Genomic DNA, 26977 nt, shown 5'->3' on the forward strand with positions numbered 1-26977 from the left:
TCTGCTACATACCAAGCTCCTGACAGTCACCATATTTAATGTTGCCTGCAAGGTAGGCACCATCATCTCATTTGGCCAATGAGGAAACTGGAGAGGCTTGCCCCAGGCACATAGTTGTTAAACATCAAATGTGAGATCTGAACCAGAATCTGTTGATTCCAAATTTGGAAGTTTTCAATAAAATGGTTTCTGTTTCTCTGGTGCCCTACCTAAAATAATAATGATGACAATGAAAAATAATAATTTAACTTTGAGAATATTATTATCACTATTTCACAGATGAGAAAACTGAAGTTAAGAAATATGTATGAAATTCAAGGATAGCTAATAACTTACTGAAGACCCTGCAGCTGGTAAGTGAAGGTCCATCCCCTGGCTGAGGCCACCGCCCCACACTGCCTTCACAGCCCCTGTGGGATGGCCTGGCTGCCCCGGGACTCTTAAACAAAAATCAGTGAACTGGGTCTTTGCTTCAGCATACCATAATTATTCTTCTGGAATTGAGTTCTCTTCCTTCACATTTCTCTAGAGAGAAGTCCAATCTGTCAAGCATTTATAAGGCACTTCTTTTGTACCTAGGGTTGTGTTAGGCACTGTGGGAAACAGGGAAACACATCTGTGGGTGTGAGTGTGTGTGTATGTATACATGTAAAACAGCCACACTTTTTTAACTAAAATCCTACATATTGTTTTAGACCATCTGATTACACTTAGGAGCTATTTAGGAAAATGGTGACTGTGCAATCAACTGTGCAAGTTGTATGAGAAACACTCCCTGTTCAATCTGCAAGGCATACTACCTACAAATTTAGCAGGAATTTAGAGACAGTACTGTTGATATTGGATATATATGGAAGTTTGGTCATAGGATCATTCAAGATTCATTTGACATTATGAATTCATTCCACTTAGCTACTCAGCTTGATACTACGAAAATAAATTAAAATGTGAAAGTGCTGTTAACTCTTTGAAAGATCATAACATTGAAATTCAAGTTTAATATGTCACCTAAAAGGCAGTTTTACACGGAAGTTAAGCAAAGCCTGGGCCCTAAACTCAAAGGGCTCTGAGTTCAAATCTCTGCTCTGCCATTTACTAGCTATGTGCTCTTAGAAAAAATTCACTTGATGTTTCTAGGCCGCAGTCTTCTCATATATAAATGGAGGTAATAATACCTTTATGACAAGCCTTGTGAAGATTAAATGAGGAAATGTGTGCAGAGTATGTGGAACAATGCTTGAAACATTGTCTTCACTTAAAAATTGTGGCATTTTGTCTTTATAACTTTGTGTCAAAAGAAATAGAATGTGAAAAAAAAATGAACTGGTAAAATTTCTCTCTAAAAATCAAAACAGGATAAAGGAGACAAATAAATTCTCCTTCTCCACGAGTGATAGCAGTGGTATTGAAACACAATCCTTATAGTAAAAGCTCACAGGAAAAGAATTCTAAAATAAGTCTTTTCCTGTGCATAGGTTTATCCAAATTTCCTTCTCAATTTTATTTATTGCTGTTGACGTTTAATTGCTTAAAATAATCTTAAGGGAGCCACAGAAATGGGTGGGGCACTCAAGAACTGTGCTATGGTCTTTCTGCATGTCAGCATTAGAACAGATTATTTCAATCCCATGTTTGTGTGGAAAGCATGCAAAGAGAAGACAGATTGACAAGCCTGATTGGTATGTTCCAATTCTTTTGCTTCCATAGCAATTTAGTATATGGAAGTCAAACTTCTTTAAAAATCCTAGTTTGCAGAAAAGAAAGGCTGAGTGCTGGCAGCAGAAGGTACATGATACTGGGGAACTCTACTCTTTCCTCCAGTTGACAAGCAAGCAATTAGATCCATCGAGCTGCGGATCTATATTCTCAAGGACCCAAGGAAGTCAGCTTTTGGAAGGCAATAAAATTTTTGTTTTTAATATGCAGTGTCCTTCAGTGAAAATGACAAGGAGGCTGAAGTAACTTTAGGATGCTGCAGACAAGAATTCTTTATCCAGAGATAAAGGTGAAAAGACCCAAGAAGCTGGATAAGAGCTAAATAAAAATGTCTTGCCAAAATGATGCTAGAAAGTACTAATTCTCAGACATTTGCAGAGTATTTCTCCATGATCAAAAGGCATGCAGACAAGAAATACACCAGCACCTATGTGCATGACCAACCAAATACCACCCCACCCCCGTGGCCAAACTCCAACAAAACACACGTAATATTCATTAAAAAAGAAACAGTTATCTGAAAGATGGGATGGAGGGAAGAGTGAGGGGGAAGAAACATAGAAAAGAATTGCAATTTGTTTTACCACCTATTACCTTCTAGGAGAGAAAACGTTCTGAAGCTAACAGACCACTGCCTTGGCAACAGTAGAAAAAAATATGAGGTCAGAATGTTGGCTGTGATCTTGAGATGGCTTTCTTGTGCCCATTTCATTCGGTGAGTGTCAACATGTAGGCAAAATTGCATAAGGTTTAAGAGCTCAGGTTTGGATTCAAATAGGCTTTGCTTTGGTTCCTAGTTCTAGTGTTGACCATATGACCTTAAACAGACTACTTAACTTTACATGCCTGAATTTCAAGATCGTTTGAAGATTAAATGTTTCATGTCAAGGGCTTAGTACAGGTCTTGGCACATAAAGCACTCCATGAATGGTCACTGTGAATACGTACCTTACTGTGGATCAGAGTTTCTCAGCTTCTGTACTATCGACATTTTGGGCTAGATAATGCTTTGTTGTGCAGATACTGTCCTGTACATTGTAGGATATTTAGCAGCATCTCTGCTCTCTACCCACTAGGTGCCAGTAGCAGCGTCAATTCCCCGTTCCCCTCACCCCACCCTACCCCTGGCCCCCAAGTTGTGACAACCAAAACTATCTCCAGATGTTGCCAAATGTCCACTTGGTGATTGGGGAACAAAACATCTGAGGTTGAGAACCACTGCTTTAGATCAATCCAAGTTCTAGCAGATGAGAATAACTCCATTCTTCTTTTGATGTATTTATTAATATTTTTAAGCCTTGAAATGAAAGAAATGCTTTTTAAGCATTAGAAAATGCATACTCTTCTTTTGAAAGCCTAGCAATAAATCCCATACTATCAGGGTCTTCGTTTCCTCATCTTGAGCCTTATTTCAAGGCTCCCTCTGTTCTAAATTCTGACCTTGAAAACTCTACTCCTACCTCTTTCTTTTTTTGGACAGGGTCTCACTTTGTCGCCCAGGCTGGAGTTCAGTGGCACAATCACAGCTAACTGTACCCTCGACCTCCTGGACTCAAGAGATCCTCCCACCTCAGCCTCCTAAGTAGCTGGGACCACACTTGACTAATTTTTGTATCTATATCTTTCATTTCACCAAAGATTTAAAACAATTACTCACTATGAAGAAACTTATACAAGTAATATACATTCAACAGGAAAAATGAGGAAATTCAGATAAGCAAAAAAAGAAAGAAAGAAAAAGAAGTATCAGTTGTGTTTCCATTAGTTAAAACTACCTAGGGCTAACATGATGATGAGTGGGTTTTCAGATGTTTTTGGAATGCATGTTTGTGTGTACACACACAAATATACATGCAGTCACACAATACACACATTTTATTTCTTGTGTGCTTATCATTTTTTCATGGTCTATCATTTTTTCATGGTCATTAGTTCTAGCTATCTCCAGACTTGATGCTAGACTATACATTTTTTCTCATGTATAACATTCCTCAAGTGGTTCAACTCATATGTCTTTCTTTACCTACCACTTAGATAAGCCCCAAATTCACACTGTTACTCCTTTATTTCTCCACAGAAAAATAACTTTCATTACATGTACAAATGACAAGCCAATTAGAGTAAACAACTTTGGTCAAGTCAGCTCTCACTTTGCCAGGAACCAATGGCCATCCTCAGTTTTTTTTAAGTATGGAGGTTTGGAAGTCAAATTTGACGCCTTTCTTCCTTTCCTGTCCCCACCCCTGCCCACAGTCACTTCCACAATCTCTTGCTTTTTCTTTGGACCTATTTCCAGGGTCACACGCAGTCAGGTCCTAATTATTTTGTTCCAGGTATGCTGTTTCCTAGCATCTCTCCTGCCAATCACTTTGATCGAGATAGTACTCTCCTCTTTTCAGAAGCCTACAATGACTACCCATTGCTTCTTGTATCACAAGCTGAATCTCTCTAATGAGCTTTGAGGGGCTTCCACACTCCCCTGGGTCCTCCTCCCTGAGCTGTGTCTTCCTCAGGTTGCACTTTTTGTTCCTTATTAACCCTTTGCAACCCAGTTTCCCTACTCCCCTTTCTGATCAACAGTCCATTAAAAATAAGGTAAAACAATGCACAGTGCTGACGTCTTTTTAAAAAGAAGAAAACCTTAGGACACTAATACAATTATCCTTCTGCTTATGCTTCAGTTATCGGTTGTAACTACTTGTTACATTAATTGGGTGTATCTTTGTTACAGAGGATTAATAAATGTTTTATTTATTTATTTTAGTTTCAAAAACATGCCTTGAAATTTCACCAGATTGGGTGAAACGTGTTTACAATACTAGGAAGTGAACATCAGGCACTAATTTTTTGTAGCAGTATTTCTCATCAAGGCACATGCATTTACCTAATTCAAAAGATGGCTAGCTTTCTCAATTAAAAGGTATACAAAGAAATAACCCTTGCATTTGATCATTGTAACTTGGACAACATGTCACTCTATTGAATATAAACGGGAATCTGTATGCTGTTATTATTTAAAAAAAATTTTTTTTTAATCCAGCTTTTAGTAGAGGATAAACTTCTTAATGCCAAGGACCACGACTTTTACTTCCTTTGTGAGGCTCACAGTAATGGGAACACAGCTTCATGTGCAATTGGTCTTCAATAAATGTTGCTAGGTGATTCATATTTGAAGGGGAAATGGAAAGAAAAGCCTGACGGACTTAAAGGATTTGTGTGCATGCATCTTGCTGTGAATAATACAAATGTGGAGAGAGATGACTAAGTGGACAGCATAGGGCATAGAGAGCTTTGGCCCCTGAAATATTCAGTAACAGGAAGTTACAGTGTGACTAACTGTAACCAGGTTGTGAAATGGAAAGCAGAGGAACTGGAGGATGTACTGGAAGAACTCGGGGGTGCACACAGAAGTGAACTGCAGCAGCAAAGATGTAATGCCTTTCCGGGTGAGAACTTCAGAAGGAAGGACAGCACAGGGGACAAAGGAAGGGATAGAAATGATATGTGTCTTAAAATGAAAAGGTGATGGAAAGAATTCTTAAAGCAGAAATAAAAATCATATCAATAACAAGGTTGGGTTTAGAGTTAAAAAAAATAATCACACGGCTGGGCACAGTGGTTCACGCCTGTAATCCCAGCACTTTGGGAGGCTGAGGTGGGTGGATCACCTAAGATCAGGAGTTTGAGACCAGTCTGGCCAACATGGCAACACCCCGTCTATACTAAAAATATTTAAAAAATTAGCCAGGCATGGTGGCGGGCGCCTGTAATCCCAGCTACTCAGGAGACTGAGGCAGGAAGAATTGCTTGAACCCAGAAGGTAGACGTTGCAGTGAGCTGAGATTGTGCCACTGCACTCCAGCCTGGGAGACAGAGTGAGACTCCATCTTAAAAAAAAAATAAATAAATAAACAAATAAATAATCACGCAGATATTTTGTTTCCTACTTTAAATAAAAGCAAGGCTTCACATTTGACCACAGAATGTTGTATTGCTTCTCTGCTATGCGGCACAGCTTTGATATCAGGTCCAGGACTGCTAAGTGAAAGAAAAGAAATTTCTGGTATGTTTGGAGCCTATGATTTCATCCCTCCTCTCACTCCAGCACATCTGATCTATGTATCCTCAAAAATGGAGCTGCTCACCTTTGCCAGCTCAGTTCTTCCCATCCTAAGCTTTCCTGAGCCAGTACCACTTAAGCATGTTATAAAATGTCAAAAGCCATTCATGGTCATTATGGTGTCCACAAATATGTTCACAAATTCTTGACACTCCCTTCAGAAGGGAGAACCTAATCCCTCTCTCCTGGAGTGTGGCTGGACTTAAATTATTTTGCTTCTAATGAATGAAACAATGAAGAAACGAAGGTGTGTGATTTCGATAGTATGTCATGAAATGAACTGTGGCTTCCTCCTTGGTCTCTCTTGAAGCTGACTCAGGGGAAGCCAGCTGCCATGTCATGAGAAAACTTAAGCGGCCCTGTGGGGAGGTCCATGTGGTGAGGAACTGAGGCCTCCAGTCAGCAGCCATGGGAGGGAACCACATATGAAGCAGAGTCTCCAGCCCCAGTCAAGCCTTCAGAAGACTGCAGCCCACTTGACAGCTTCATGGTAGCCTTATGGAAGAGCCTGAGCCATAACCACCCAGCCAAGCTGCTCCCGCATTCCCTTGAAAACCATGTAAGATAATAAATGTTTGTTGTTTGAAGTGGCTATGTTTTGAGCATAAGTTGTTACACAGCAATAGATAACTAATATGGTAATCTTTCCAACAGAGCTCTTCTTTACTTTGGAGTTAAGTTTTTAAAGTTTTATTAAAAGGTCTTTTCATTATTTTGGAATATGTGTTTACCTGCATTTAATATGTAAATGGATTAGATGTTATAAAATGTTCGGGTAAATTAAATCCCACCTTCTTTTTTAGCTTCTGATGTTAACAAAGAGAAATGATTTTTCTCATCTACTGAGGTACCAGAAACAATGAGGGTACTGTAAGGCCTCAAAGAGTCTAACAGACCTCTAGAGTTAGGGGTGGGGAGTGGCTAGATTATGTCTTGAGATGTTTTCCTCATTTAAAATCATTTAACATAAACAAAAAAGATGGCATTTTAATATTGTACTTTAAAATATGAAAAATAGTTTTTATTTTAAATAGAGGTAAATTATGCAGGAGGAACAATCTTGTCAGAGCCAAGATTGATTTTTTTTAAAAAATCACCAGTGAAACTTGCTAACAGTTGGCTTTTAAAAGAGAACAGTAATACACTTTTACCATTTTGTTTACAGTCTCTGTCTATAAAATTTTCACATATATATGATAATATGTTTCTTCCAGAATCTTTCTGTCTTTGTATGCTCAATGCCTAGACACCACAGGCACATAAAATATGTTGAATGAATGAATGAATGAATGAAACTGGCTTAAAGGAAAACTGAAGAAACTTATACTCTCCTAGAGGATTAAAAAAGTACAAATCACATGATATGATTAATGTTTTTAATTTAAAAAACACAGTACATCCTATGGGTCTGATACTATTTTAAATGCTTAACGTAAACTAATACACAGAATCATCCTAATATCTCTATTGATTATCATCCCCTATCTTTCCTTCTTTTTTTTTTTTTTTTGAGATGGAGTCTCGCCCTGTTGCCCAGGCTGGAGTGCAGTGGCGCGATCTCAGCTCACTGCAAGCTCCGCCTCCTGGGTTCACGCCATTCTCCTGCCACAGCCTCCCGAGTAGCTGGAATTACAGGCGCCTGCCACCACGCCCGGCTAATTTTTTGTATTTTTAGTAAAGATGGGGTTTCACCGTGTTAGCCAGGATGGTCTCAATCTCCTGACCTCGTGATCCGCCCACCTCGGCCTCCCAAAGTGCTGGGATTACAGGCATGAGCCATCATGCCCAGCTGATCATCCCCATCTTCTAGATGAAAACCTGAAGTACAAACAGGTTATATAACCCCCCCAGGGTCCTGCAAGTTCTGAAGTGGTAAAGTCAGGATTTGAAGATCTGTTGTGGCTTCAGAGCTGACTCCTGACCTCTACACTCTGCCACCCTCCCTACGAAGGCAGCTCCTTATATGATCCTACCTGATGTCATACCTAGGCAGTTCTCAAGTCAGGAGAAGGTGGAAGTGGTGGGAGCCCTGCAAGAACGGAGAGAACTGTGACTGCTTTGCAGTGTTTTGGGGAATTGTGTTTATTCACCAGTTTCTCTCACTAGACCGCCAATTTAACACTCTGCCAACTGTCCAATTATTCATGTTCACGTGGAGCTAAGTGGGTTCTTCTCCAGCTGCACACCTTTCTTTCTCAACATAATTAATGAGGCTCATCAAAACCCTAGAAAACAAGCCCAGCGCACCAGCCACTCTCATTGACATGTTAATAGGGGGTCAGGTGCTCCTGACCTCACAGCAGGATGTTTATATGGCCCCAGGGCTGCTCACAAATGTTATATGTTGACTACAGGGTGTCATGAATAAGGGCGTTCCTTTCCCAGTAAGCAGCTGCACTACACACAAATGGCCATGGAAATCTCTGAAGGCAGTGAGCCACACAGATCAGGTGAATTCTAACAGCATGGGCACAAAGCCGGCTGGGTTTACTTATCCAGAGCCTGGCCAGGCGGAGGGCACTGGAAAGCACTAATTCATTCCATCCAGGGTAGGATTACATAGTTTTTAAAAGGCAATGTAAAGAGTAAGAGGCTCACAAACAGCAAAAAAAAAAAAAAAAAAAAAAAAAAAAAAATCACCGCTGGTCTTGCCTATTACTTTTCTGATCACAGACCTGATTTTTGGTGTTTTTCTAACTCGTGCTGTTCAACACAGTAGCCACTAGCCACATGTGGCTGTTGAACACTTGAAATGTGGCTGGTCCAAATTGGGCTGTGCTATAAGCATAACAGGCACATCAGATTTCAAACACTTGGTATGAAAAAAAATGTATGTAAAATATGCCATTAGTAATCTTTATATTGATTACATGTTAACATAATCATATTTTAAATATACTGGGTTAAATAAAAATATATTAAGATGAATGTCACCAGCTGCTTTTTACCTTTTGTAACATGGCCAATAGAAATTTAAAAATCACATAGTTTGCACTGGTGGCTTGCATTCTATTTTGATTGGACAGTGCTGCTCTAAAGTTTGGAAACTCTAAACCTGTCACTGCTTTGAGAGGGATGCAAGGGGCAAGCGTGTTTCCAAGTCTTGTCTCTGGACTTTTTCTGCCACACTAATGAAACTCTTACCAATGGGTGATATTGAAACTAACACTATCTACCAGGAAGGCTGCAATACACTCAGATGTGAATCGCCTCCTGTTCCAGGGCCTTCAATCACCCTTCTATTCGCAGGCTTTGAAGTACAGGCTCTGACTGGCCCCAGCAAGAGCACACTTTGGCACTCTGTGGCACATGTAACTCATTCTTATGGCACTGATCTAAAAGCTAGCTCTCACTCACAGTGGCTTTTAGGTAATGATCATGTGGACCCAGGCTGCCACCGATGGCTGTGCAGTTTGTGCCTGGCACAACAGTGTCCAGCAGAGGGTACACAAGGGGTTGCCATCTCACCTGGGGTGCCTGCGGGCTGGGGCTGCAGTTTATCGGCTCAGAGGCGTTGCCTGAAGTGGACTGCACTCTACACCCAAGGCAATCTTTTTTCTTGCACCCCTGACTAACTTCCACATGGCACTGAAAGTACTCCTGGCCTAGCAAGCCCATTAAAACATCCTTTGTATGAATTGGCCAGAGCCCAGTGCAGAAAAGCAGGCCATATAAATTCCCAAACATCTCAGATCTAAGAAGAGCATTTAGAGAATGCAGATATGTTTATAAAACCTCCTGTAGGAAATCATGATATTAATAAATGGGAGTTATTAGTTTGGATACAATTTGGGGTCACTATTTACTGCTGACTAAATAAAACATATAGGTAAATTGCATAATCTCATGTGTCATATTAACTAATCATGACAATGTATTGGAAATCTAACTAACATGAAAGATATTTTGATTCTCTATGTACTAGATCCGCTGCAAACCATTTGTTGTCATAAAAAGGATGAATTCTAGAGCATCTTGCCCAGGAACCAAAATATAATAGAATATCTTTGTATAGGAAAGCAGCGTTTCCCCCCGCCCCCCGAAGAGTATTATAACCTCTAGAAGAGCCCAGAGTTGTATGAATAGTTAATGAACGATGACATAATATACTTTAAAGCTTGGAACTGTTTAAAATGTGCTCCAAAAGACTATCTTTAGAAAGGACTCTCTTCAAATAATTGCTAAAGATATGATGAAGTAAATCTTTATAATAAAAATATTAGCAAAAGGAACATATGATAGTCTGTTATTACTCTAATAAAAACAACCACTTTCATAGTGATATGAATTTACTGAAAAATAAACACCTGTAAAAACAAAAAGCCCAACTATAAAGCACAGAGTAGCTATTTGTGGCTCAATGTTGCGAAAACTTTTTTAAAAATAGCCATGAGCTTGCTTCACACCTTTTGCAGAGTGTGGGACAAGTAGTACCTCAGAAAACTGGAAATATAAAACAGAAGAATAAGATAAATAATAGCAAAGTAAATTATGTGTTTAAATTGCTTTTAAATATACTGTAAATAAGATTTGATTATTTACATGTATACATGTGATCATCTTTCAGAAACTATTATACCATCCCAATATTTAATCTTATGATCATAAATATTTGATTCATTTCCTTTTATCTTGTCATTTATTCAAGCACCAAGTTCTGTTACTTCTTCCCTCTAAATGCCACTATGGCCATTGTTCTCTTAAATTTTAACTGCTGTGTCCAGATAGACATTCTTACTGTCTCACACTCAAAATAGTAGAAAGTCCTCTAAATGTTCTCCCATTCAAATTTCGCCTCGCTATTCCCCACCGGAACCCTTCCCTCCAGCCTGGCTATAATCTAAGTTGGCCACGGAAGGAATAACGCTTTGCCGCCAGCAGAATGCCTTTCTACCCACCCTCTATCCCTCCAACTCCTACTCATTCTTGGTCTATCTCGAAGCTCAGTTGCCCTTTGGAGGCTGCTCTTGTCTTCTCCAGGCTGCACTGACCCTTGCTGTTCTCCCTGCCCTGAATCCTGAATGTAAAATTTAGTAAGGTAGCACTGACTACTCGCTCCCTGGTATCGCCCTTATCTCCCTGACCAGACGGCACATTGCTGGACACTCTAGATTACACTGTTTTGGTATCTTGCTCTGGTCCATAATATCATGACTTTGAGGAGTGAATATACACAGGGAGGATATGATTGGCCATTTTACAATTTTCTACACCTGTGTCGAACCCTTAGGCTAGTAGGCTCCTCTTGGGAAAAAATAAAGCTGGGCCTACTCTCTTACCTGTGAGTGCACTGGGTAGGGGCCTAGGGTGTAGCAGAATCCACCTTGAAAGGAAGGGAATCTAAGAGTCTGGAAATGGAATGAAGTTGGGCATCCAGCTGAGGCAACATCTCCCCGAAGCTCAGGAGCACCTGGGAAAGTTGCTTGTCTGCCATCCTTGATGCGATTGAGCATCAGAACACGGAACACAGGGTTGTGGCTGACCTCTGTGCCTGAGAGCAGTCTTGCTCTGAGGAGAACAGCCCAAAAGAGGCCCTACATAAGCCTTGTGTTGCCTTTAATGTGTGTAGTATCCATTCCTTTGCAGTCTGTCTTTCTATAGATCTTAAGGAAAGCAGCCTGGCACTGTAAGACTGTGCCCTTAAATCCTGAGACAGAAAAATGAATAACAAACCCTCTCTTGGAGGAAAAATCCCACTCTTCACCACATTGGGACTGGGGAGGAGGGAGCACTGGAGGATAGACTACTTTGTCCTATTCAGAGAATCAACAGGACAATAACTGCCATATTTAAACATATACAAATATTTAGCAATGAAATAAACACAGGCTGCTTGAACTGCAGTCTCAGTGTTATGTTGCTTTTTGTTTGTTTTGTACCCAGCCCTCAGTGTTATCTTATGTACTATTTCTCCATTTGAAAATGGTAGTGGTGGCCGGGTGCAGTGGCTCACGCTTGTAATTCCAGCAATCTGGGAAGCTGAGGCAGATGAGTCACTTGAGGTCAGGAGTTTGAGACCAGCCTGGCCAACATGGTGAAACCCCATGTCTACTAAAAATACAAAAATTAGTGGGGCATCATGGTGTATGCCTTTAATCTCAGCTACTCAGGAGGATGAGGCTCAAGAATCGCTTGAGCCCAGGAGGCAGAGGTTGCAGTGAGCCAAGATTGTGCCACTGCACTCCAGCCTGGGTGACAAAGTGAGGCTCTGACTGAAAAAAAAAAAAAAAAAGAAAAGAAAAGAAAAGAAAAAAGAGAAAGAAAATGGTGGTGGTGGTAGTGGTTGGGAGAAATGGTCGTGGTGGTGATAGTGGTTGGGAGATGTGGGCGGGGGGTCGGGATGTTCATTAAAATGCACATTCCCAGGCCTCATCCCAGATCTACAGATTCTGGGCCTTTGGCAGTGGAATCTGATTACCTGCATCTTGAATGCTTTCCCCAGGTGATTCTTAGGCCCATAAATGTTTCAGAACCACTGTTTGATGGGTTATCAGCTCTCTCAGCAAACAAGAATATTCTCATCCCCTAAAACCTTTAAGAAGTATTTTCATAGGAGTGCAATTAAAACCTTTTTCGGGCTGGGTGTGGTGGCTCACGCCTATAATCCAAGCACTTTGGGAGGCCGAGGCGGGTGGATTGCCTGAGCTTAGGAGTTTGCGACCAGCCTGGGCAACATAGTGAAACCCCATCTCTACTAAAACAAAAAATTGGCTGGGCGTGGCAGCGTGTGCCTGTAGTCCCAGCTACTCAGGAGGCTGAGGCAGGAGAATTGCTTGAACCCAGAAGACAGAGGTTGCAGTGAGCCCAGATCGTGCCACTGCACTCCAGCCTGGGTGACAGAATGAGACTCCATCTCAAAATTAAAAAAAAAAAAACAAAAAACCTCTTTCTTCTAGAAAGCTCATTCCTTTCCTAAAATGTTTCCTTTTCTGCTGCTTTCTCTTAGCCTCATATTTCTAAAACTCTGACAGAATATCAGTTTCCAAAATATGCCAGGATGTACACGGAAATGAGGTATTTTACCCATCAGCAGGGGCATTGCACTTAAGATCTGGATTTTGGGGCCCTTCTGCTTGCTGGTTTCCCCTCAGCGGGGAAGGCCTGGATTCAGTCAGTGAGGAGTGTTCTGTCCATATTCCATCTTGCCCCTGAGTGGCCAGGTACTACTGGCTTAGTCAGAGTCATGAACCTGAACTGTTTTTATAGTCCTTGAAGTAAGTCAGTATTTCAAGATTCTGAAAACTACTCAATAGTTATAATCACAAAATCTTCTTCCAAAATAGCATGATGATCATGTTGACACTGTTGTCTTTTTCAATACATGTATTTGACATGTGTAAATTTTGTGTTAAGAGAGCACTTTTGGTTTTGTGAAACCCACTCTATTGGAGCCAAAAGTGTTAGAAACAATAATGTGAATTCTGCTGTAAAATTATAAATTTCAATTTGGACAATATTCGATATTCAACAGAAAGGTGTTAAAAATCACTGAAGGAGCCTCTGGTAGAATGAACACCCACATTAATCTTGGCTTCCTCCGATGCTCCAGTACAATCACAATACAGGAATAAAAATGACATAAATATTTAAGAACAAAGAAGATGGGAGATGGCAATAGGAATTGAGGGGTGTCAACAAAATTTTGGGAGATGAAAATCAGCTGGCTGAGTGGTAAATGACTTAGCAGCTCAGAGAAAGCTGAATCTAATCCTGCAGTAGAAGAAGCCAAAAATCAAGCAAGATGATTCAAGCTAAACAACGCTGTGAAGACTTAGGAACCAGAGGCACCTCTGAATGCCAGGGTAGATGGGAGTGCAAAAAGGAAAACTGGCTGCAATCCTGTATAATTAAGAAGTGGACCAGATACCCTCCCTCAGACAAGAAGAAGGCGGGTGGATTACTCTGCAGAGATGAAACCACAGGACTCTGGAATCCTGGACCCCAGGCCTAGCCAGAGTGGGTTGAGGAGCCATATGAAAACAGGGAGATTAAGTGAAAGTCTACATAAAACTTAGTAAGACACGCCCCTCAGCATCACCACCATTTCTTACCTCCCTACCCTTATTCAGCTCCAGAAAGCCAGCATCCAAATTTACAACCCTCAGCCATGAGATGGAAGTCTTTCCTGTCTAGCTTAATGGAAAACAATCTACAAACATTGACCCAGTGAAATGGGCAGGTTCTAGGCGAATCACCCTATAACAAAGCACCACATTTTACAAGCCCCATCTAAGCACATAGAGCAACTAATTAGCTTTATTTTGCCTCTCTCTTAAACAGATATTTGAGAAAAGCTTCTTTTATGAAAGAAAGAAAAACAAGCATATGAAAAAATATGCTTAGGAGAAACAGACAAAGCAGGAAGCACAGGAAAGCTTAATTGTATTTATTTATTTATTGAAACGGAGTCTCACTCTGTTGCCCAGACTGCAGTGCAGTGGTGCGATCTCGGCTCACTGCAACCTCTGCCTCCTGGGTTCAAGTGATTCTCCTGCCTCAGCCTCTGAGTAGCTGGGACAACAGGCATGCATCACCATGCTCGGCTAAGTTTTGCATTTTTAGTAGAGACGGGGTTTCACCATATTGGCCAGGATGGTCTCAACTCAAGTGATCCACCCGCCTCAGCCTCCCAAAGTGCTGGGATTACAGGTGTAAGCCACTGCTCCAGGCCTGGAAAGCTTCATTTTAAAATGATAATTAATAGCCTTGGATTGAAAAGGATAAATTAGAGTATAGAAAGAGGCTATGGAAATTAAAAATGTGATAAAATGAAATATTTAATAATTGGGTTGGAAGATGAAGGAAATCTCAGAGCATAGAGCAAAAGGACAAAGACATGAAAAATAGAAAAGATATGAAAATCAGAGTACAATCCAGAAGGTTTAATACATAATAAACAGAAGTTCCAGAAAGTTAAAAAAGGAGAAAAAAGAAGAGAGAAATTACCAAAGAAATAATCTAAGAACATATCCAAGATCTTAAGGACACACAATTCCAGATTTTTTTTTTAAAAAGTGCATAGTACTAGATACGGTGAATGAAAAAGAGCTGCAATAAGGTGTATCATCATGAAATTTCAGGGTAAAGAATATTAGAAAAGTTATCAGAGTGAAAAAAAAACAGGTTACACACATAGGGTGGGGAATCCAAATGGCCCTGGACTTAATAGTAGGGAAGTCAGAGGACCATGAAGAAATGCCTTTAAAATTCTAATTAAATGTGTTTTCTAAACTGTAACTCTATAGGCTGGGCACAGTGGCTCACGTCTGTAATCCCAGCACTTTGGGAGGCCGAGGCAGGTGGATCATCTGAGGTCAGGAGTTTGAGACCATCCTGGCCAATATGGTGAAACTCTATCTCTACTAAAAATACAAAAATTAGCTGGGTGTGGTGGCACGCACCTGTAATCCCAGCTACTCAGGAGCCTGAGGCAGGAGAATCACTTGAACCTGGGAGGCAGAGGTGGCAGTGAGCCAAGATCGAGCCACTGCACTCCAGCCTGGGCGATGGAGCGAGACTCCGTCTTAAAAACACAAACAAATAAACAAACAACAACAACAAAAAAACCTATAATTCTACATCAGGTAAACTATTAATCAAATGTAAGGATAAAGACAGTCTCAAAAATTGGTTCCATAGGAACAATTTCCCATTTACCCTTTTGTAAGAAACTATGAGGACTTCCACCAATTTGAGGGAATAATTCAAGAAAGAGGTGGGATCGAGAAAACAGATGACGTAACACAGAACGGTGGTGAAACGTTCCAAGAACGATGGTGAAGGGTGACTGCAAGACTTCCGTTAAGCAGCAGACCAAGAAAACTGCAGGACAGAAGTGGATAGAACCAACAGGGCAGAGAACTTCAGGAGAGAAGGAAAGACAGAGGGAGGGAGAGAGGGAAAAGAAAAGGAAACATGAGAAAAACTATATTATCTGATGTGCTTGATCATATTGAATGTTTTACACGGTCAGAAAAGTTTAAGGATGGATCAAAAGTAGGTACAGAGACAATACATGCCCCTCACCCTGCCCAAAAGGGCAATCATAAATTCCAAGGAAAACAAAAAGCTATACAAGTAAGGAAACAAAATCATAGTATACTACATGGCTAAACTGTGAGGCACTATGCAAAAAATAGTCTTATAAACATGGGCTACTTTTTAAAATCATGATTTGTAATATAGCTAGTTACACTGAGAGGATGGGGAAGAGAAAGAGAGAGACTGTGTGTGGGGGGGTTGTGTATGTTTGTCAGGAGGTAGTATAAGTAGCTGCACCCCCCATCTTCTGTAGAATTGAGTAACTGAAAACTTGAGAAATGCAATTTATGGAGATAAATGAGAAGACAACATGGAAGTGGCTGCCTTTGGCAAGCAGAAATTAAGAATGGCGTGGGTGAAGCAGGAGACTACTGTTTCTCATCAAAATCCCCCTAGCAGTATTTGACTTTCTGAACTGTGCATGTGTATTACTTGGGTAAGGTAAACAATATATACATCAAGGAAACTGAAAAAAGGGGTTCCAGGTTCTTAAAGTTTTTTTTTTTTTTTAAATAATTGCTTGTCTTTTTTTTTTTTTTTTTTTTTTTGAGAGTTTTGCTCTTGTTGCCCAGGCTGGAGTGCAATGGGCAGTCACTGAAACCCCTGCCTCCCAGGTTCAAGTGATTCTCCTGCCTCAGACTCCCAATTAGCTGGGATTACAGGCGCCTGCCACCACTCCCATATAATTTTTTTGTATTTTTAGTAGAGATGGGGTTTCACCATGTTGGTCAGGCTGCTCTCGAACTCCTGACCTCAGGTGATCCACCCGACTCGGCCTCCTGAAGTGCTGGGATTACAGGCGTGAGCCACCACGCCTGGCTGCTTAAAGTTAAGTAAAATGTATCTTCCAAGAGATTTCCATGATGGCTATGAATATTGCAGCTCTGTTCTTTCTCTGGAGATTTTATGACTAAAAAGCTTATAATAATATACCACACAGGGCATTCCACAAATTCTGGTAAAATAAAATTGAAAGTGAAAAACATTCTGTAAAATACGAGCACATATACTCATTATGATGCACACGGCCACATGTAGAAAACACACGTGTAAAGAATAAAGTAGCAGAGTCACCTATGATGTATCTAGTCCTAAGACTGCAAGTATGAAAAATTACCACATTTTGGAAATGATTCCCTTTCTGCTCTTCCCCACAGGAGTTATTCTTGGGCTCTGGGCTGGCCTGTGACCGTCCTTGACCAGCAAGTGGTCTCTGCTTTTGGTTTACTTCTTTCATAGTTGCTCCATTGTTTTTTGTTTGTCAGACACAGGGATTGTGGTTGCCTTCCCAGCAATCTCACTGTTGTTCCGCTGGTTCAAGATAATCACCTCCTATCAAAGGATTCATTCTAGACTTGCCTTTTCAGCTTTTCTATTTGATCTCAAAAGCGGCTCTGTGTTATTTGTGCTAATGCTTTCTCCATTGGAGCTGATAATCAACTGTAATCATATTTTTGACCCAAACTTTGATGATCACCATCGAATGATTTATTGAACATCCTTATGTTTAAGACACAGTGCTAGGCACTATGCAAAAATCAGCTAAAGTGTGTGTGTAAGAGAGAAGAGAGAGAGATCCTGCCCTTGAGAAACAACAGGATTAGGACGGAAAAAAACCAGATGTGACCATAGTAAGTTCTATTTCATAACAAAAACACATATTTTAAAAATTGGAGAACATGTAGTGTATATTTCAAATAGCTACAAGTGAGGACTTGAAATGTTCCCATCACATAGAAATAGTAAATACTCAGGCCGGGTGCGGTGGCTCACGCCTGTAATCCCAGCACTATGGGAAGCCAAGGCAGGAAGATCGCTTCAGTTCAGTGGTTGGACACTAGACTGGGCAACATAGTGAGACCCTGTCTCTACTGAAAATTAAAAAAAAAAAATTAGCCAGGTATGGTGGCGCATGCCTGTAGTCCCAGCTGCTTGGGGTATGAGGTGGGAAGATGGCTTGAGTCCAGGAATTCAAAGCTGCAGTGAGCTATGATAGTGCCACTACACTCCAGTCTGGGCAACAAAGTGAGACTCTTTCTCAAAAAAAGAAAGAAAGAAAGAATAAATACAGTGATGGATGCCCTAAATACCCTGACTTGATCATTACATATTCTATGCCTGTAACAAAATATCACATGTACCCCGTAAATATGTGTAAATATTATGTATTAATGTTTAAAAAGTGAAGCTGGTAAGAAGAAAATTAGAGACAATCTGGGAGGTTTAGTCCATGATGAATAGAAGTTCTAGAAGGTTTTAAAACAAAAAAAAAAAGTAGGCGGGGCGCCGTGGCTCACACCTGTAATCCCAGTACTTTGGGAGGCTGAGGCGGGCGGATCACGAGGTCAGGAGATCGAGACCATCCTGGCTAACACGGTGAAACCCTGTCTCTACTAAACATACAAAAAAAAAAATTAGCCAGGCATGCTGGCAGGTGCCTGTAGTCCCAGCTACTCGGGAGGCTGAGGCAGGAGAATGGCATGAACCCGGGAGGTGGAGTTTGCAGTGAGCTGAGATCGTGCCACTGCACTCCAGCCTGGGCAACAGAGGGAGACTCCATCTCAAAAAAAAAAAAAAAAAAAAAAAAGAGAAAAAATGTAAAGGGAATAAGGAAATAATATAAGAACAAAGAAATAATATAAGAACATATCTCAGAGAAGATTCAAAAACTTTTAATGGTAAAAAATGTTATTGCTACTTTCACTGTCACTAATTTAGCTAAAATTTTCTAGGAATGAGAACATGGTAAAGGGATTAGGAGACAGAATGGAAAAGAAACTGAGTGTGGGAGGCAGGTTTTAGGACTACTCACTAAAGCAGGGATTCACAACTAATATATGTCAATGAATAGCAAATAATGGTATTGCCTCAATCCAACTGGCAAATCAATTCAACTAAGAATTTTTTTAAAAAAAGAATTAACGAAGGGTAAACTTTTTTAAGGAAGGGAGTTTCCCTTCCTTAAAAAAGTATTTTCCCAGAGGGTAGAATTAATACACATGTATGACAGAAAGTTTAGAAAATTCAGTTAAATATAAAGAGGAAAACAATAATCACTCATAATTTTTCCAGCCAGAAATAAATATCATTCCTAACATTTTAGGAATTCAGTATTTAGAATTCCTAAAATAACATTTTAGTTATTCAGTATTTTTCTACACATATTAATAGTCACAATTTGGATTGTAACATATAATTGTTTTATGATCCATTTTATTCATATTATGAGCATTTCCATATGATTAGTCATTCATTTATATCATGAATGTCATGTACGTATTTATTTTTCCAAAATACTTATTTTTGGATCAAATTTTTCACTATCATAAGTAACACCATGAGCATAATCTTTGTTCAACCATCTGATCAAAAAGAATAATATGTAAATTCTGAGAAATGCAATTACTAGATAAAACACATTCAAAATTTTGAAATATCTTTTGTTTCTATTTTTGTTTCCCTGTTTTTTGAAATATACAGGAAGTAAGCGCATTTCTATTCATTTCTGAGATGGCATTTTATACAAATGTTCCAAATAAGTAAACATCTGTAAAAGACAATTTTCTTGAAATAAACGTGCCTAAAAGGCTTTGCTGCTTGAAGTCATTCATTAAAACGAAATGTTGATCATGGTCATTGTGATCAACAAAGAATAAAGTGAGTTTTCACTAGCAATAGCAGAAAACGAAACTGAACTAAACCTATGTATAATTATATTTTATATCGTACCTGTAATTCGTGCTCGTATTTGTGGAATGTACCCGCATATAATGTAATGAACTATTCTGAGAACTATGTAAATACTGCTTCACAATCAGATAAAAACAAGAAATAAATGATATGTTTGCAGAAAGACATTCACATGTTTATATATGTATTTTGAAGCTCGTTTCAAACAGTGGTGAGTTAATATTTCATTAAAAAGCACACTTTTACCTGATGAGATTTTGTGAGGTTAAGAAGTGATTATTCTAATGAGGACTCACAAAAGAACATTCTGTCCACACTGAAAATACTTCGTGAGACGAGAGAAGAGAGGAGGAGCACACAGATTTAATCCAGAAAAACATCATTTTGCTTCTTCAGCTGACTGAGCTCTTTCAAAACATGACCTCTGCAGCTACCAGCTTCAGTGACACATAGTTAGGCAGGCATAAGGACCTCAAAGAAGTACCCTTAAAACTCATGTTCCCGCAAAGACAGGAACTTGTCCCAAGTTGGCACATTTTGAAAGACGTTTAGTGGGGGTGAGGATAGGTGCATCATTGCACTCAAATGTCTGCAGAGCCTGTGAACTGGAATTAATTATTCATCTTTGGTCTGGCTTGAAGGAAATACTCTCCTGTAGCTAGTGTAAAAACAGCGAATGTAGAAGCACAATTTGTATTAACAACAGACCATTCTGACAGCTTGTGATCTCATAAACCTTCTGACACACCTGGGCTACTACAAACATTCATGTATATTGCCTATATTTCTGCCTGCTTCAGAACTTAATCTGGAGTGTATAAAATGCTGTTATCTCCCCAATGGTATATATTCTTAATGAAACTAAGATAATACATAGAAGTTCACATTTCAATGATATTTTTCTAGTAGCTACTGATTGCAGTCAATGTAAACCAAGTTATACTTTTATTTTTCCAGACGGAATCTTTAGAGCCAGCTGGCATGTGCAGACAAGAAGCCACTGTGAGGTTTGGGGGTTGTAAGGCTGAGGACAAGAATGAAGCCACAGAGCTCAGGCCTGTCTCTGCAGGCCAGCACCACCTCCAGCCCTGCAGCTCCATCAAGCTTGGGGTTTCGGGGGTGGGGTGGGGCACTCCAGGAGCTACAAGATGCAAATAACCAAGTGAGGCAAGATCTGCCTGCGTTATTTCCCAGTGCTTCTAAAGTACTCAACTGTGGACACCTACCCAAGCACTAGTTAGAACCTGTTTAGACATGAGGGCCTCTAAAGCAAAGACTTTTCTGCAAATTCTCCAAGTAAAATGACCGTGTCTGCATCCTGGAAGAATTGAGGCACAGCACAGCAACTGGCAGTAAGATGATCTCTCTTGAATTCATCCATGTAGGGCAGGGGGAGTCGCTTTAATGGGCATTTCCCCACTCTCTCCTTCAGGGTAGAAAAAATGTTATATTAAAGGAGCTTTGGCTGTTTGCCACTGGTCAGGATGAAGAGAGTGAAAAGCTTGTCAATGACTATTCACTTCCCAACTGGTTGCTGCTCATTTTTTACCATGCATACCAAGAGCCCAACCTCCCATGAAGGAGGACAGTGGGAAAGTAGAGACTTTAATACAGCACTAAGATATATTCACCATCACATTTTCCTGAAATAAAGCTGATTGTATCAGAGAGGTTTCATTGCACTCCCAAGTAAGAAGACTGAACCAGCTTCTAACTGTTGCTAGTCTAGCAGCAAGTGTTTAAACATTATAAGGTCCTACAAAAATCTACCCTCCACTTCACTTTGAAAATCCAGAAAGCTCTCCTATATTTGAACATCAACAAGCCAAATTTCCCATTATTCATAATTCAGTAAGACAGCTGAAGGCTGCTCAGGGCCTTATAAAACTGTTGTAGACAGCCCTGAATGTCCCCTGCTTCCCACCACCCAGAGCCTGGGATCATGCAAGCTGGGAGAGAAGCTACAGAGGTAGTGCCGTGTTTGGTGGAGTGACCTCGGCAGCCTCCCTCCCTCAGAGTGAGAATTTTATGTAATTCTTATCTGCAGTTGGGAATAAAAGAAGTTTGATTCCTAGACACTGAAATACATGAAAGTTTATCATGCCACCCTTTTCCATCTCTTAGGAGAAATGGAAAAAGAACACTCCAAACCTGGCCACTACCTGAGGATGTGTAAAGAGGTTTTCTGCAGGCAATTAGACCCCACTACAGTGGAAGCTTGTAGAACATCACACATCGACAGTCTGAAATGCACCACAAGAACTGCTAGAAGTGTGTCTCACTTTCACACTTACCTGACCGTGGGATGGAAGTGCAGCGTAAGCCATGGGCTGATTCATCACTCCTTTCTGCTTCATGAGAAGCATGCGTTTCTGGTCTTCGCTCAGGTGTGCCCTGGGGGCCTGGAGCTGTGGAGGTGGTGGCTGCTGCTGCTGCTGCTGCTGTTGCTGTTGCTGCTGCTGCTGCTGCTGCTGGATATACGGCATCAAGGGGTTTTTGTTGGGGTTGGCCACCGGTGGTGTCATCCTCTGACTCAGGTCTGCATTGAAGTGGGTCAGGGGTTTAGTGTTGCCATAAGTAAGAATATTGTGCTGTTTGTTTAAGGAGTTTGTACCCAAGTTATTTGGCTGCTGATTGATCATATTCATGTGATTCTGAGGGAGGTAGTTATTCATTGTTGTCTTCTGCAGGTTGTTTGCCATTGGAGGCACTATAGGGTTTTGGTTGTTAAAGGCTTGGGGGTACATCATTGGGCTATTTGGTTTTTCTGCAGTAAAAGCTGCTCCATATGGACTAGAGGGAGGTCCTAAGGGAGACCAATTTGAAGTCTGATTTGAGTGTTGTTGCTGCTGCTGCTGCTGCTGTTGCTGCTGCTGCTGCTGCTGTTGCTGTTGCTGCTTCTGCTGCATGAGTTTGGCCCTTTGTTGCTGCTGTGCAGCCATCTGTTTGAGCTGTTCTGCTGGAGACATGTCAGAGCTGGGCACAGCCACAGGCCCTGACGCTGAACCGGCCACTGTCACTGCTGCCGGATTCAGGAGATAACCATTTCCAGGCCGAGGTGGAGCTTGGCCTGGAGTGTGGGCTTGGTTTGGAGTTTGAGGGGACTGGACAGCACAGTTTGCTGGTGAGCTTGCAGGGTTTGGAGCTGCGGGAGTGCTGGCAACAGAAGGTAAACTAGTGGCCGTGGAGACAGTAGAAAAGGGAGGACCAGAAGAAGAAGGCCTCGCCTGGGGAGATCCCATGGAGACATGTGCGAAGGGAGAGTGAGAGGGGTCGCTCTTCACGCTCGCACTCTCCTGGGAGAGAGGGGTCTCAGTTGCTGGCTGCGAGAATTCTGGCTCCTTCTTCTCTTCAAAGTCTTCGTTGAACAGGTCCTGTATGTCATCCTCAGGAACCGTGTTGGCCAATTCATCTATTAATTCTTGCCACTCCTGATCATTCAGATTAATGTCTGAGAACAGCTTGTTCTGATTTGAAAGAGATGTTTCTGATGTGTCTATGCAAGTAGGGTCATCGAGAGGTTCTTGTTTGAGGTCTTTGCTCTGCAAGATGGTGAAGCTATCCTCCAGGTCACTGCAACCGTTGACAGGAAGTTTAATCTCAGGGAGCCTACCATTCTTACTTAGATCTTCTAGAAGCCCAGGAGTGTGAGTTCCACTGTTCTGCAAGGGCAAAGAAGGTTTCAGGTCAAGTTGGTGAAGAGGAGAAGCTGAAGGCAGTGGCATGTTATTGGGCAAATTGTTGATGGCTTCCATCCCCGCAGAAATGTCCTTTCGAATTCGTTTGCTAGTCGGAGAAAAATTCCCATCACAAGCACCATTCTGCTGGTCTCCATTAAGTGGTGATCGAGCTCCTTCCAACTTCCTTTTCACAGTCTCTTGTAGCTGGAAAAGAAACAGGAAAGAGGATGACTAAACCTCCAAGTCATATTTTACTCTTTAAGGATTGAGATGTGCATTGAGATGAACTAACTTTTAAGTGGTTTACGACACACAGGAAAGACGTCATACTTATAATTTCAAAATCAGGCAACGCTGCAATTCAAATTGTATGGGAAAAGGTTTTATCTAAAAGCAGAGCTCACAGGGCTAAGAGATAGAAAACAAACAAAAGATTGAAGGGTGGGAAAAAAAAGAAAAGAGATAGTTAATAAGGGCAATACTCTCAGCAAGGAAGAATAATCTGTTATTATTTTCTTTCTTTTTTTGTTTTTGAGATGGAGTCTTGCTCTGTCGCCCAGGCTGGAGTGCAGTGGTGCTATCTTGGTTCACTGAGACCTTCACCTCCCAGGTTCAAGCGATTCTGCTGCCTCAGCCTCCAGAGTAGCTAGGATTACAGGCACGCGTCACCATGCCTGGCTAATTTTTGTATTTTTAGTAGAGATGGGGTTTCACCCTGTTGGCTAGGCTGGTCTGGAACTCCTGGCCTCAAGTGATCAGCCTGCCTCAGCCTTCCTAAGTGCTGGGATTACAGGTGTGAGCCACCATGAATGCTAGACATGAGACTTGGACCAAAATGTAACATACTTGAAAACGATGTTAATACCTATCCTAAATTCTTGCCACAACTTAAATGAGAACATCAAGGAATTAAATCAACATTTTAAAAAAATGCTAAAATAAAAACTTCTAAGAATATGGAATTTAACACATGTACTAAATAGCATAGAATCAAAAGTTAATGTTTAATGCAATCCCAAACTTACTTTAAGTTCTTATGTGACCTCACCTTTCAGAACCTTTTGATAGGCTCACTCTTTTCTAAAAGCACGTTTCCACTGGTTTCCACAACATCACACTCTTCTCAATTTCCTCCTTTCTCCCTTTACCAGCTCTTTCTCAATCTCTTATGTAGTCTTTCTTTTTCCTAAAGGATGGGATTCTTCAATGTTTTGTCTTAAGCTTTTTCTCTCCTTCTGCTCACTCTACATTCTTTTTTAGACAACTTCAACGATTACAACAGCTTCAACTATCTTCTCTAGGCTGACGGCCCCAAAAGATGCTCATCTTCCCAGGCTCACAAAACTGGGCTGGGTACATTGTTTTGGGGTCGTCAGCCTAGAGAAGATATTTGAAGCAGGCTCATTGGATTAGTGCTCAGCTCCACTAAATCCAATGTTCTCCTGCTGGATATTTCATGGACATCTAAAACTCAACATGTCTCAACACTGAGCTTATTATCCTTTGTTACCCAAACCAGATCCTCATCACTGTTCCCCATCTCAGTATCTATCCATTTATTCAAGTCAGATACTTGAGCATTTTTCTTGAAACCTCCCACGTCAGCAATCACCAAGTCCTATGGATTCCACCTCCAAAATATAACTAATATGCCCCTTCATCTCCTTCCTCCCTTACTGTTACTGTCCTTGGCCAGGATACCATTATCTCTTACTAGATTGTTGCAGCCATCTTCTAACTCGTCTTTTACGCTTTGCCTCCATTCATTTGCTCTTTAGTCTATTTTTTTATTTACTGTTTTGTGTTCCCTGAATCTACTCCTTATAATGCCACATTTTCCAAAAAAAAAAAAAAAAAAAAAAAAAAAAATAGACTGCCTTTCTTGTGTATAACTCTGCAATGATTTCCACTGTCTTTAGGTTAAAGTCCAAATCGGGGCCGGGAGCGGTGGCTCACGCGGTCAGGAGATTGAGACCACCCTGGCAAACACGGTGAAACCCCATCTGTGCTTAAAAAAAAAAAATTCAAAAAATTAGCCGGGCGTGGTGGCGGGCGCCTTTAGTCCCAGCTACTTGAGAGGCTGAGGCAGGAGAATGGCATGAACCCGGGAGGTGGAGCTTGCAGTGAGCCGAGATCGTGCCACTGCACTCCAGCCTGGGTGATAGAGCGAGATTCCGTCTCAAAAAAAAAAAAAAAAAAAAGTCCAAACTGACTCTTGCCAAAAACCACCTGGCTCCTGCTCATCTTTCCAGGCTCACCTTTTTGCCTCTCTATTCAGCATCTCCTCCCCTCTTCTCCCTTACCCTACATTTTCCATAAACTCTCTTGAGACTTTCAGTTCCTTAAAGGTGCTGATACTCCGGTTTCTCTTCAGAGCCTAGAATTCTTTCACCTTTACGGTGCTAAGCTTCCTTCTGCCTCTAGGGCATTGTCCATGTTGTTTTGTTTTCTTGGAACGTCCTCCTGCTCCCTCTCCTCTTCCCCTGGGTAATAGCTGCTTATTTTTCAGGTTAGATCTTAGATTTCACTTACTCTAGGAAATCTTCTCTTATACTCTTCTCCACCCTAGCTATATGTTAGGTGCCTTCCTTGACCAACTATACTAGGTTGGATGTCCTGAAATAGGTCTTTCCAAGCAGTCTGTACTTCACTACCATAGCTTTTTCACACTTTGGGGCAGCTGCTTACGTGTCTGTTTGGTGAGTTCCAAGAAGGTAGGAACCGTGGCTGACGTGCTTACTTTGTAAGCACCACAGGCCTGCACCCAGTCCTCAGGTTCATAGCAGGGGTTAATAAACAATTGCAAATGGAATGAATCATTCTATTGTCTAATTCACAGGGCTAAGAGAAAAGTTTGAATCTGAGCAGGAGGCAGCCCCATTGACCATAAGAAATGCCTGATTCCAGCCTCTACATTCCTGGTTTTGGGAGTGATAGATCTCTTACCCTAAAGAGTGTTATCCACTTAACTGAACTCATTTTAAAAGTCCAGTTACGAAGTCTTGCTAACTCTATGGACTTATCAATTATAAACCTAACTCATCTGTGTGCTGCTTTCCTTTCTGTCAGAAAGGGCCAGTGCATGTGGCCGTGGTGAAAGAGCTTGGCATAGAATAGCTACTGGAGAGATGCTTGCTGAGTGACAGAGGGGCAACTGGGAGGGGTTAGAAGGGTTTCAGTGACTTTACATAGTTGCAGGCAGAAGGCAGAATGACAGGGTAGGAGAGAAAAGGCTTAGTGGTCTTTCCACTCGGGTACTCTCTTATTCTTGGCAAGGTGCCGTGTATTACAGAACCAATGCAAGAGAGGGGGAGGATTCCCTCTGCCCCTGACACCTGAACACTCACATGTGAAACTGCCAGGCCTCTAGAGGAGCACCATGGATAATAAAACTAATGTGCAGATGCGGTAAAGTTCACGAAGTGTCATTTTACTGCTAGGTGCTTTTTCATAAGTAGATGATTATATTTGAAAAGTATGGCCAGGCACAGTAGCTCACGCCTGTAATCCCAGCACTTTGAAGGCTGAGGTGGGCAGATCACGAGGTCAAGAGATTGAGACCATCCTGGCCAACACGGTGAAACCCCGTCTCTACTAAAAATACAAAATTTTGCTGGGGTGGTGGCACACACCTGTATAGTCCCAGCTACTCAGGAGACTGAGGCAGGAGAATCACTTGAACCTGGGAGGCAGGGGCTGCAGTGAGCTGAGATCGTGCCACTGCACTCTA

General features: G+C 41.2%; 1 protein-coding gene across 2 annotated transcripts in view; it reads right to left on the minus strand.

Moving 5' to 3' along the window:
- Window positions 1–26977, minus strand: part of MAML3 (mastermind like transcriptional coactivator 3) — a 436258-nt gene that overhangs the window by 150498 nt on the left and 258783 nt on the right. For both annotated transcript variants that reach the window (XM_034959164.3, XM_003820676.7), the window contains exon 2: window positions 21862–23451. In XM_034959164.3, the coding sequence (XP_034815055.2) occupies window positions 21862–23451 (1590 nt within the window). The remainder of the gene's footprint in view (window positions 1–21861; window positions 23452–26977) is intronic.

This window comes from Pan paniscus, chromosome 3 (genome assembly GCF_029289425.2).
Source record: "Pan paniscus chromosome 3, NHGRI_mPanPan1-v2.0_pri, whole genome shotgun sequence".
Classification (NCBI taxonomy): domain Eukaryota; kingdom Metazoa; phylum Chordata; class Mammalia; order Primates; family Hominidae; genus Pan; species Pan paniscus.